Source organism: Crinia signifera, chromosome 7 (genome assembly GCF_055691185.1).
Source record: "Crinia signifera chromosome 7, ASM5569118v1, whole genome shotgun sequence".
Taxonomy (NCBI): domain Eukaryota; kingdom Metazoa; phylum Chordata; class Amphibia; order Anura; family Myobatrachidae; genus Crinia; species Crinia signifera.
In genome coordinates this window covers 16,402,370-16,415,125 of record NC_139223.1, presented here as the reverse complement: position 1 = coordinate 16,415,125, position 12,756 = coordinate 16,402,370, and the positions used below count along the sequence as shown (strand labels likewise).

Below are 12,756 nucleotides of genomic sequence, written 5' to 3'. Positions count from 1 at the left end.
AATTACTGGGCCCAAAGAGCCACTACCATGATTGCAATATCACACTGTGTAGCCATTTGTCTGTACATGTAGTTGTATAGTATCTGTGTCCAGTACAAGTTTGTGTTTGGTCCTAAAAATCCCTCCCACACCCCCACCAGCACTGTGCTAGTTCCCTACAGAGAGTAAGCCTGCGAGCAGGGCCCTCCTACCTCTATGTCTGTTATCACCCAGTTCTGTTCTATAACGGCTGTTTCCCATTATAAAGCACAATGGAATACGCTGCGCTTTATATCAAATGTCCACTGTTAATAATTATAATTTTCTGTGTCTATGAGAGAATCATAATATGCATCTGGCACCTTCTCCCTATGAAGGCATATTCTATGGTCATCACTAGTGTCCAGTGACATCACTGAGATGATTTCTGGGTAATCTATCAGTGTTCATAATGAATTCATTAGCTACATGATGTATATATATATATATATATATATATATATATATATACATATATATATATATATATATATACAGTATATAGGTGTAGGAGAGTGCTTGTGGCGAGGTGGAATCCTGAGCTGTATGTAACAATGACCCTGTTTGTGATCCAGGCTGATGATGAGGAAGAGTCTATTTGAGCACCTTGAGGCCAGAGGAATCCAGGTGAGTAGATTGGTCTGTGCGGAGGGTCAGTGACACATCAGGGGGGCTATTGCCATTATATGTGTGATGCGAGCACATGGGCAGACTATTTCAGACCCAGGGCATGAGTATACTGTAGGTGCATACACACTGTACAAATTTTTTGACCAACTTTTTTGACCAATTTTGTTCATTTCGGCCATTCTGAACGAAATTGGTCAAAATATCTTTCAGTGCGGTTGCGATGAAAGACGAATGATGATGCGCATACCCACCAGTTGTTCATCAAGGTTGTTCGTCAACTGTGCATGCAGCTTTGGATAACTTTTTTAAAAAAAGCCAATAAACTGTAGCTAGATCTTTCGTCTTTCGTCAATATCTTTCGTCCAGGACACTGGGTTCATGGGAAATGTCTTTCAATTAAATTGGAATAGGGTTAGTATGTTTGATACCCTTAGGCAGTCAAGGTGAATACTGTGTTGGATGCCAGGGGCAGTGAGGGTGGGTATGTGTGATACCCTGGGGCAGTCAGGGTAAGTACTGTATGTTTGAAACCCTGGGGTAGTCATGGTGAGTTTTCTGGATAGATCTGAGTGTTGGTGCACTAAAAGAACTTCAGTTGTCCCTCTACAGGTGTACCTCTGGGTACTGAACCAGGACTCTGACTACCAGAGAGCCTACGACTGTGGGGCCACAGGCATTATGACAGATTACCCCTCCAAGCTACACGACTTTCTGCAGAGGTATGACGGGGCGCGGAGAGCCAGGGATGCGGAGCCACGTGAAACTGCGCCCGAACAAGAGCAGCAAAGGTGTCAATACTGAAACATCAGCTGACGGTGCTGCCGCCACTATGTACAGTGCTGCTGTCGCTATGTACGGTGCTGCCGTCGGACCGAGCTATGTACATAAAAACACTGTGAATGCCAGAGATTTAAATAAATTGCATATAATTTTACAGTAAATGACACAATTCCGCTGTGTGATATCCTGGTGGCCGGCCTGGCAGGAGATAGCTATCCAGGTAGCAGCCGGGCACTATACACTGTGCCCTCAGAGAAGTTCCACAAGTTCTGGGATCTGGGCATGGTGTTCTGCAATGTTCTGCAGGTCTGCCTGTGCTGCGAGTTCTGTGCGTCTTCTCACTATAGTGATCTGCCTGCCTTACACAACCACTGCAACACTCTAATCCATCCCAGCTGCAGCACTCTAATCCATCCCTGCTGCAGCACTCTAATCCATCCCTGCTGCAGCACTCTAATCCATCCCAGCTGCAGCACTCTAATGCATCCCAGCTGCAGCACTGTACTCCATCCCAGCTGCAGCACTCTACTCCATCCCAGCTGCAGCACTCTACTCCATCCCAGCTGCAACACTCTACTCCATCCCAGCTGCAGCACTCTACTCCATCCCAGCTGCAGCACTCTAATCCATACCAGCTGCAGCACTCTAGTCCATCCAGCTGTAGTACTCTAACCCATCCCTGCTGTAGCACTCTAATCCATTCCAGGTGCAGCACTTTAATTTATCCCAGCAGCAGCACTCTAATTCATCCCAGCTGCAGCACTCTAATCCATACCAGCTACAGCACTCTAGTCCATCCAGCTGTAGTACTCTAATCCATTCCAGCAGTAGTACTCTAATCCATCCCAGCTGTAGCACTCTAATTCATCCCAGCTTTAGCACTCTAATCCATCCCATCTGCAGCACTCTAATCCATCCCTGCTGTAGCACTCTAATCCATTCCAGGTGCAGCACTTTAATTTATCCCAGCTGCAGCACTGTAATCCATCCCAGCAGCAGCACTCTAATTCATCCCAGCTGCAGCACTCTAATTCATCACAGCTGCAGCACTCTACTCCATCCCAGCTGCAGCACTCTACTCCAGCACCATGCACTCTATTCTGTCCCACTGGCAGTGTTCTGCAGCATCACTGGTGCAGCGCTGTGTTCTGTCCTCTGCTGCAGCACTTAGTCTGAATGACAATCAGCTCTGTTGGGACATGTTCCGCTACAGCACACAGCAGTTAGGTTCAGTTCCGCACACCGGGTCCATTCCGATTTGTTGCACATTATAGCCTGATATGTAGTCCTGTATGCATCCGGTATCAGAGGCCCCTGGAGGTGGTGTGTGGGGACAGGTACCAGGAGGGGCCACACATCTGCTGGAAAAGCTGCGGGTATAGTCCAGGATAGGAATGACTCAGTCTAACAGGTGGAGATGCCCAAGAGCCAACAAAAAAGGGAGCATCGGGAGAAACATGGGACATCGCCATTGGATGAGGGAATGGAGCCAAACTGGGAGGCGATGGCTGAGTAAATCTGTAAATGAGAAGAGGACAGTGTCACAGATTGTACAGAGAGACCCACACAAATGGATGTACTAACACAATCAGATCCCACCTGCTACAGGAACCCTGTGCACCAGAGACTGCTGAGACACAGCATATAGTTCCTACAAACAGGGGACACTAGCAGGCCTAAGAGTGCACAACCATGAGTGTAGACCCACAACAGAGTGTAGACCCACAACAGAGTGTAGACCCAAAACAGAGCGTAGAGACTCACAACCATGAGTGTAGACCCACAACAGAGCGTAGACCCACAACAGAGCGTAGAGACTCACAACCATGAGTGTAGACCCACAACAGAGCGTAGACCCACAACAGAGCATAGAGACTCATAACCATGAGTGTAGACCCACAACAGAGAGTAGAGACATACACAACCATGCGTGTAGACCCTCAATAGAGTGTAGAGACTCACAACCATGAGTGTAGACCCACAACAGAGTGTAGACCCACAACAGAGCGTAGAGACTCACAACCATGAGTGTAGACCCACAACAGAGCGTAGAGACTCACAACCATGAGTGTAGACCCACAACAGAGTGTAGACCCACAACAGAGCGTAAAGACTCACAACCATGAGTGTAGACCCACAACAGAGCGTAGAGACTCACAACCATGAGTGTAGACCCACAACAGAGTGTAGAGACTCACAACCATGCGTGTAGACCCTCAGAGTGTAGAGACATACACAACCATAAGTGTAGACCCACAACAGAGCGTAGAGACTCACAACCATGCGTGTAGACCCACAACAGAGCGTAGAGACTCACAACCATGTGTGTAGACCCTCAACAGAGTGTAGAGACTCACAACCATGAGTGTAGACCCTCAACAGAGTGTAGAGACTCACAACCATGAGTGTAGACCCACAACAGAGCGTAGAGACATACACAACCATGCGTGTAGACCCTCAGAGTGTAGAGACTCACAACCATGAGTGTAGACCCACAACAGTGTAGAGACATGCACAACCATGAGTGTAGACCCACAACAGTGTAGAGACATGCACAACCATGAGTGTAGACCCACAACAGAGTGTAGACCCACAACAGAGTGTAGAGACTCACAACCATGAGTGTAGACCCACAACAGAGCGTAGAGACTCACAACCATGAGTGTAGACCCACAACAGAGCGTAGAGACTCACAACCATGAGTGTAGACCCACAACAGTGTAGAGACTCACAACCATGAGTGTAGACCCACAACAGTGTAGAGACATGCACAACCATGAGTGTAGACCCACAACAGAGTGTAGACCCACAACAGAGTGTAGAGACTCACAACCATGAGTGTAGACCCACAACAGAGCGTAGAGACTCACAACCATGAGTGTAGACCCACAACAGAGCGTAGAGACTCACAACCATGAGTGTAGACCCTCAACAGTGTAGAGACATACACAACCATGCGTGTAGACCCTCAGAGTGTAGAGACATGCACAACCATGAGTGTAGACCCACAACAGAGTGTAGAGACATGCACAACCATGAGTGTAGACCCACAACAGAGTGTAGAGACTCACAACCATGAGTGTAGACCCACAACAGAGCGTAGAGACATACACAACCATGAGTGTAGACCCACAACAGAGTGTACAGACATGCACAACCATGAGTGTAGACCCTCAACAGAGTGTAGAGACTCACAACCATGAGTGTAGACCCACAACAGAGTGTAGAGACTCACAACCATGAGTGTAGACCCACAACAGAGCGTAGAGACATACACAACCATGAGTGTAGACCCACAACAGAGTGTACAGACATGCACAACCATGAGTGTAGACCCTCAACAGAGTGTAGAGACTCACAACCATGAGTGTAGACCCACAACAGAGTGTAGAGACATGCACAACCATGAGTGTAGACCCTCAACAGAGTGTAGAGACTCACAACCATGAGTGTAGACCCACAACAGAGTGTAGAGACATGCACAACCATGAGTGTAGACCCACAACAGAGTGTAGAGACTCACAACCATGAGTGTAGACCCACAACAGAGTGTACAGACATGCACAACCAGGAGTGTAGACCCACAAGAAAGACTTGCACCCCCTAAAGAGCATCAAGCCTCAGACTTTATATCTAGGCTGAAGTGCAGACACTGATTGTGGTACAGAGACACTGATTGGGGTACAGAGACACTGATTGGTGTACAGAGACACTGATTGGTGTACAGAGACACTGATTGGGGTACAGAGACACTGATTGGGGTACAGAGACACTGATTGGTGTACAGAGACACTGATTGTGGTACAGAGACACTGATTGTGGTACAGAGACAGTGATTGTGGTACAGAGACACTGATTGTGGTACAGAGACACTGATTGGTGTACAGAGACACTGATTGTGGTACAGAGACACTGATTGGTGTACAGACACACAATGCAATATGTGCTATAGACCACAGAGACACACAACTACCCCACAATAAGCCCATCTTACCTGTGTCCCATCAGACAGGTGGGCGGAGGGTATGCTGTCACTGGTAATGGAGAGATGGCAGAGGGTGGTACCCACATTGGTCTCTGTGCTGTGCGGCCCCAGTGTACAAACATGTCCGCTCTGTGGGACCTCTCCGTCCTTTTCTCCATACTCTCATGCAGTGTGAATTCCCTCCCACGTTCCATGCATGTCTCATGCCCCAGTTGCCTGCCCTCACTGGCTCCACAGCTCTCTGTTGTAGCTGACTGTCTCTCCTGCACAATCTCTCCTGAGTCCGCACTCTCTCCCGGTCTCTCTTCTTGCTCCTGTGTACCCTCCCGCAGGGCACGTTGGTCCTCTACTCCGCAGTCTCCGGGGGACAGGGTTGGGTCTTCTGCACTCTCTTTAATTCTCTTACACACTGGAATAACACAAGGGGCAAATGAATGAGCAACATGCTTAAATGGAGGTTAGAGTAGTCAGGGCCCCTTAGTGCTCACTGGGCCCTAGGCAGGAACATACTGTAGGCTAACTATTGGATGATCAAGCTCTGGTTGGGTGACAATGAATAGAGAGATTATGGACCAGCGCCCCAGATACTGTATAAATTCCCAAACTCCACGATTACAATCCAGGTCTTAAGGATATCCATATTTGAGCTCAGATGATGAAATCAAATTGAGGGGTAGATTTATTAACATTCGATCAGGGGAATATGCACTATCCCTGTGCGTTAAGGCAGGGGATAGCGCTTCCCCTGATCTATGTCCCTGCTGCTGGCTCCGAGCTGCGCTGGGGATCTCGCGAGAGTAGCGAGATCCCGCGCAGTGAGCCGCCCTGGGGGGAAAGGAGACAGCGCATCAGTATTAACTGATGCGCTGTCTCCAGGAGGGGACGACAAGATGTTAATACATCTTGTCGGTGTCCCCTCCGGCTTCGCCTCGCTAATAAGGCGAAGCAGGAAGTGTAGTAGCGGAGGGTGACCTTTAAACGGGACAATCATGGATTACACAGGATCTTATTTCCAGCCACAGGCTGACTGATCTGCATGCTGAGACTTGTAGTTCTACAACACCTGAAGAGCTATAGGTTGTGCTCCTCTGACCTGTAGTGTACAATCCGCCTCTCCCTGTGTGTTACACAGTTGTGTGAATGGATTTCTGTGAGGTTCTTTCTGTTTACAGTTCATTTTTTACAGGAAACATAGTTTGAGCACCCCAGATTTAGTGTATACATATGATAGTGTTCATTCTAGCACCCTGCATCTTTCAAAAGCCATGCAGTTCCTCTTTTCCTGCCTCCGTGCTGTGAGGCAGCAATGCTAACTACTGCGCCACTGTGCAGCCTTCCATTGCGGATTTTTTGTGCATTATATAGGTTAAAAAAAAAAGTGAGTGTGCAGCATAAATTTTACATTGTGTCCTGCAGCGCCACCTTGTGACAGACTTGTGGTAGTGCATGCACATAAGTAAATCATTTAACTTTTGAAAGTGTCCTAGGCAGCAACATTCTGCTAGTGGCGCACTGTAACTCTGGGATTCTGCACCTAACCTGGGGTAATAATAACTATGATAATCGCACATTACCTGGGGTACAGCTGGGGAAAGCTGAGTTGGATATTAGGGTAGGAATGCTGGGGTCAGCAGCTGGACAGCAGCTGAGAGCTACACAGGGGCTGTAAAGCCGCAAAGTAAACATTGGGATTCATATTAAGCGGGGTAAGCGGCTAAATTACCATGATGTACTTATAATATTAATATGGCATAAACCACTGGTTAGGTATCTTGTACAAGGGAGGAAAGGCAGACTCACCATCAGCCTAGGAAGGATTATTTACTGTAAGGGTATTAAGCTGTAGTTTCCTTATCACATGAGACTGTAAAAATGGTTCCTTACAGGAACTGACGACTGTAGCTATAATAGTACAGGACATTATGGGGTGATTGAGCCAAAGGATTTTTACGGTTGATGTTTTTTCTCCATCTACAATAATGAGGAGACATTATCAGGCATAGGACTAACCTGGGCCGCTGCCTCCGCACCCCTCCGAACTGCTAACCCGCTTCCGTGGAGTGTTTGCTGAAACAAAGAGAAGATACATTATTCCCTAATGGTGACACCCTGTGAGGCTCTGGAATTCCCTATAACAATTGCTGTCGCTGTAGGAAGGAAGGGGGGGGGGGGGGGATAGACGGTACAGATTAGGTTCTGCCCCCTCCGATACTGCTCGTGGTGCACAGGGGCATTGTCGGTATAACAGTCACTTACTTGTCTTTTTGATTCTTGAAATATTTTATTCCCTTTGCAAATGGGTTCTCTTCAATCTTCAGCAGGGAAAGCTGCAGGGGAGGCAGGAAAGTGAGTCAATGTATAGACGTGGGACGATACAGGGCCCCTCATTTAGGAAGCTTTCAATGGGCAGAGTGCTGCGTATGGCAGAAGGAGAAGACTATAACAGGCATTCCCAACCACGGTCCTCAAGGCACACCAACAGTGAAGGTTTCAGTGAATGGCCCAGAGCTCTGCTCTGTGATCCAAACCATCCAAGAGAATCCACTAATCCTCACCAGAGACCACTCCACACCAACACTGGTGTCCCTGGCCAAGAGCACTGCTCTGTGATCTAAACCACCAACAAGAATCCACTACTCCTCACCAGATACCACTCCACACCAACACTGGTGTCCCTGGCCAAGAGCACTGCTCTGTGATCCAAACCATCTAGGAGAATCCACTATCCCTGCACCCAGAGACAACTCCACACCAACACTGCTGTCCCCTGGCCCAGGACACTGCTCTGTGATCCAAACCATCTAGGAGAACCCACTAATCCTCACCCAGAGACCACTCCACACCAACACTGGTGTCCCGGCCAAGAGCACTGCTGTGTAACCCAAACCATCCAGGAGAAATCCACTACTCCTCACCCAGAGACCACTCCACGCCAACACTGGTGTCCCTGGCCAAGGGCACTGCTCTGTGATCCAAACCATCCAGGAGAATCCACTACTCCTCACCAGAGACAACTCCACACCAACACTGGTGTTCCTGGCCAAGCGCACTGCTCTGTGATCCAAACCATCTAGGAGAATCCACTACTCCTGCACCCAGAGACAACTCCACACCAACACTGCTGTCCTGGCCCAGGACACTGCTCTGTGATCCAAACCATCTAGGAGAACCCACTAATCCTCACCCAGAGACCACTCCACACCAACACTGGTGTCCCTGGCCAAGAGCACTGCTCTGTAACCCAAACCATCCAGGAGAATCCACTACTCCTCACCCAGAGACCACTCCACGCCAACACTGGTGTCCCTGGCCAAGGGCACTGCTCTGTGATCCAAACCATCCAGGAGAATCCACTACTCCTGCACCCAGAGACAACTCCACACCAACACTGGCTGTCCCTGGCCCAGGACACTGCTCTGTGATCCAAACCATCAAGGAGAATCCACTAATCCTCACCCAGAGACCACTCCACACCAACACTGGTGTCCCTGGCCAAGAGCACTGCTCTGTAACCCAAACCATACAGGAGAATCCACTACTCCTCACCCAGAGACCACTCCACACCAACAATGGTGTCCCTGACCAAGAGCTCTGCTCTGTGACTCAAACCATTAACAAGATGATACTACTCCTCATGTGTGCTACCATGAGTGTAGTTCATAGCCATAACTGCCTAGCACTGACCCTTGGGTCTCATCCTATGTAATACCTCTCAGTGTGGTCTACATCAGGGACATTATGCCATATATGGATGGCCTAAGAGGCCGCATCTTAGATTTCTCACTGCAAGGCATGCAATATAACGAAGTAGGCACTCTCACCCTGGAGTTCTGATAGCTGGTGACCGCTATGAAGGACGTCTCGGGGAATGACACAGATGACACAGGCCGGGGTGGAGAGCCGTTGTGTGATGTGGGAATGACGTGCAGGCGGAGGAAGTATCTGTGCATGGACTGTAGAACAATCTGCGGAGAGAGAGACAGACATTGGTGACACTGGGACTGCAGGCAGGAACACAGTGACTGGGGACTACACATAGGAGCGATGCGATATATGTCACAGTACACCGGGTAGTTAGGTTCCTATTTCAATATAGATATATTTATACAGAGTGGTTATAGAAACTGGGAAAGTAGACAAATGACTTATTGTATATTCTAATGATTATATTATAGTACAGGCCTCTCTCAGCCACCATACCTGTCCCCCCTGGCTCAGGGTGTTGTTAGTCAGACGGATCTTGCTGAAGCCAATGGCTCTCTCCATCCAGCGGTGCCCAGGAGCTGGAGATTCCGGGTGAAGGTAAAGGCTTGTGGGTGGCCCTGGCTCAGCTCTGCCACTCATACTCCAGGCCCCATCACGCCACTTGTACCGGCATTCACCCTCGGGCACAGCCTGGACACACATAGAGTAGAGACAGTGCGGGTCCAGGCCAGACAAGGAGACGGAGAACTCGGGAAACATCCGCCTGTCAGATGAGAGGGTTATTTAACTTCTACCTGGGAGAAGACCCCTCGCCCACCCACCTGATTCCAGATGCTTCTCCCCACTATGGCACTCCTACATGCCTACATTTATCTAGGCTTCCCATACTTCAGGGTTTTTTTAGCCCACTAGGATTTAGGCTTAACCCTTGTTGGGTGTTGGGGAACTTCCTGGATAGGTCACCCATCTGTCGTATGTTTGGCCTGGCCCACTGCCAGCTCCAGGCACTTTCTGGCTATCACAGAGGTAGAAGTGGCCATCGGTCTGACTACCATTGATGGTTACAATCAATGGATATGTGGAGAGATGACTATAAACTATCAGTGATTTGGAAGGTGAGGCTGAGCTCATAGCTGCTTTACCTCTGTTATTTTGTGAGTTTTGACTATAAAATGATTAGAATTATATAAAGATGATATACCGGTAAGTTATACATATCTTCTTTGTCTTATTGTGACCATATGATAGATAACGTTCTGTCCCCATCCCCACCCCACCCGACCAGCCCATCCTGCCCATCACTGCTATGTACCTTTACTCATCTCCTACAATGTACCTTCACTCATCGTACCTTCACTCATCTTGTCCCATGTACCTTCACTCATCTCATCTTCTCCCACGTACCTTCACTCATCTCATATTCTCCAATGTACCTTCACTCATCTCATATTCTCCAATGTACCTTCACTCATCTCCCATGTACCTTCATTCATCTTATGTACTCCCATGTACCTTCACTCATCTCCACCAATGTACCTTCACTCATCTCATCTACTCCCAATACCTTCACTCATCTCATCCAATGCACATTCACTCATCTCCTCCCATGTACCTTCACTCATCTCATCTTCCTCCAATACCTTTACTCATCTCATCTTCTCCCATGTACCTTCACTCATCTCCTCCCATGCACCACCACTCACCTCCTCCTATGCACCGCCACTCATCTCCTCAGATGCACCATCACTCATCTCCTCCCATGCACCATCACTCATCTCCTCCCATGCACCATCACTCATATCCTCCCATGCACCATCACTCATCTCCTCCCATGCACCATCACTCATCTCCTCCCATGCACCACCACTCATCTCCTCCATGCACCATCACTCATCTCCTCCCATGCACCATCACTCATCTCATCCCATGCACCATCACTCATCTCCTCCCATGCACCATCACTCATCTCCTTCCATGCACCATCACTCATCTCCTCCCATGCACCATCACTCATCTCCTCCCATGCACCATCACTCATCTCCTCCCATGCACCACCACTCATCTCCTCCTATGCACCATCCCTCATCTCCTCCCATGCACCATCACTCATCTCCTCCCATGCACCATCCCTCATCTCCTCCCATGCACCATCACTCATCTCCTCCCATGCACCATCCCTCATCTCCTCCCATGCACCATCACTCATATCCTCCCATGCACCATCACTCATCTCCTCCCATGCACCATCACTCATCTCCTCCTATGCACTATCACTTATATCCTCCCATGCACCATCACTCAGTATCCCATGTGCAAAACACTTTATAGTACATGTAGCGTTAGATACAAATGTAACATTCAAAATGTACCATGAACAAAAAGAAAGAGAAGCAGTTGTCAGTCTGATGCTGGAGCCAAACGTTGGTTCTTGTCTTACCTTCCATTCTTGGTCAGTATCATTTCAGTTCCCACAGAGTTAAACTTCTCCCATAACTCTTTGTTCTCCAGCTTGGCAGTTACTGGCGGAGGTGAGGGTGCGGGAGCAGGGCGGTACTGCGGCAAATAATACCCTACAGAATGGGGGAATTTTGAACCTAAATCAAAAAAAAAAAAAAATCAGTTCGCTGGTAATGAGAGGAATAGCTCATTAAGGGAAGACTCCTGCTGAGATACCGGGGGGGGGGGGGGGAATATTGACTCTGGGGAAAATGAATCAGGCCAGAAAGTGACACATTTCTCATTGCTGGTTTCTGGTTCCCTAATGTATCACAGACAGGTGATATATTTACAGAATACTGCATGAGACAGAGACAGGTCATCTGCAGCTAACCAGCTGTTGTGGAACCAGAAGTCACAGCATGTCCTGCCAGCCTTGTAGATGGTTTTAATATGACAGACTATGAGGCCAATTCTGGTTCATTTACAATGAACCGAAATCGCCCCCTGCCCCGATGGTTGGGGATTTGCACATTTGTGCGCAACGCAAACCCCGACTGTGAACGGTGGCGGCTATATGCAATGTCACCGGGCCATGGCATGGAGCCGTGCAAGTTGGGGGCGTGGGGCGGCAGGCCCAGGTGTCACCCATGGTTCGTACGTCTGCACTGGCTGCAAATGGATATTTTACATAAACATCCATTCACAGCCTGCGGGGGAACACCCACATCATTCGGTGGTCGCCAACCATCGAATGATGTGGAACGTGCACGCAGATCTAAGGTTCCTCAGAGCAAGTCTGAGGGAAGAGGGCGGGCAGCTGACACCCCCCCCCCCCCCAACCGATGTCAGATCCAGGGCTGACACCCAACCCCCCCCCCCCCCCCCCCCCCCGTGTAATCAGACCATTAGACATGAGAACGCTAATGCCCATAAAATGCCGGCCGTTCCCATATGCTAATGCCCGCACTGCCGCCCTCCGTTCACAAATATGGGTGTGTGCACCCAGCGAACAGTTTGTTTTCCGTGGCTGCAGGCAACCCAGCATATGCGAACAAGAATAAGGTCCCTAAACAGCAGCACAGAGGGTTAGAGCTGGCAGCCGAGCACTGTGACTAATACACAGAGAGCCCCAGTCCTGGTACTAAGGCAGCAGCACAGAGGGTTAGGGCTGGCAGCCGAGCACGTGACTAATACACAGA

At 49.0% G+C, this 12,756-nt stretch overlaps 2 protein-coding genes and 1 long non-coding RNA gene across 3 annotated transcripts in view; 1 reads left to right on the top strand and 2 right to left on the bottom strand.

Annotated features, from left to right (window-relative positions):
• Window positions 1-1,589, top strand: part of LOC146019841 (lysophospholipase D GDPD1-like) — a 32,958-nt gene extending 31,369 nt beyond the window's left edge. The window contains exons 10-11 of the mRNA XM_083152438.1: window positions 594-645; window positions 1,258-1,589. Of these exons, the coding sequence (XP_083008564.1) occupies window positions 594-645; window positions 1,258-1,449 (244 nt within the window). The 3' untranslated portion in view covers window positions 1,450-1,589. The remainder of the gene's footprint in view (window positions 1-593; window positions 646-1,257) is intronic.
• Window positions 1,582-7,478, bottom strand: LOC146019842 (uncharacterized). Its single transcript, XR_014450675.1, has 3 exons — window positions 7,424-7,478; window positions 5,423-5,822; window positions 1,582-2,946 (listed from the first exon to the last, which is right to left on the bottom strand). It is a non-coding gene; the product is annotated as an uncharacterized LOC146019842 (long non-coding RNA).
• Window positions 7,479-7,665: 187 nt separating this feature from the next.
• On the bottom strand, window positions 7,666-11,788 carry LOC146021077 (T-box protein VegT-like). The gene is made up of 4 exons (XM_083154878.1): window positions 11,556-11,788; window positions 9,614-9,881; window positions 9,235-9,378; window positions 7,666-7,740 (listed from the first exon to the last, which is right to left on the bottom strand). Exons 1-4 carry the CDS (start codon window positions 11,576-11,578, stop codon window positions 7,666-7,668), a joined length of 510 nt encoding a protein of 169 aa, XP_083011004.1. The 5' UTR covers window positions 11,579-11,788.
• Between the last annotated feature and the right edge of the window lie 968 nt (window positions 11,789-12,756).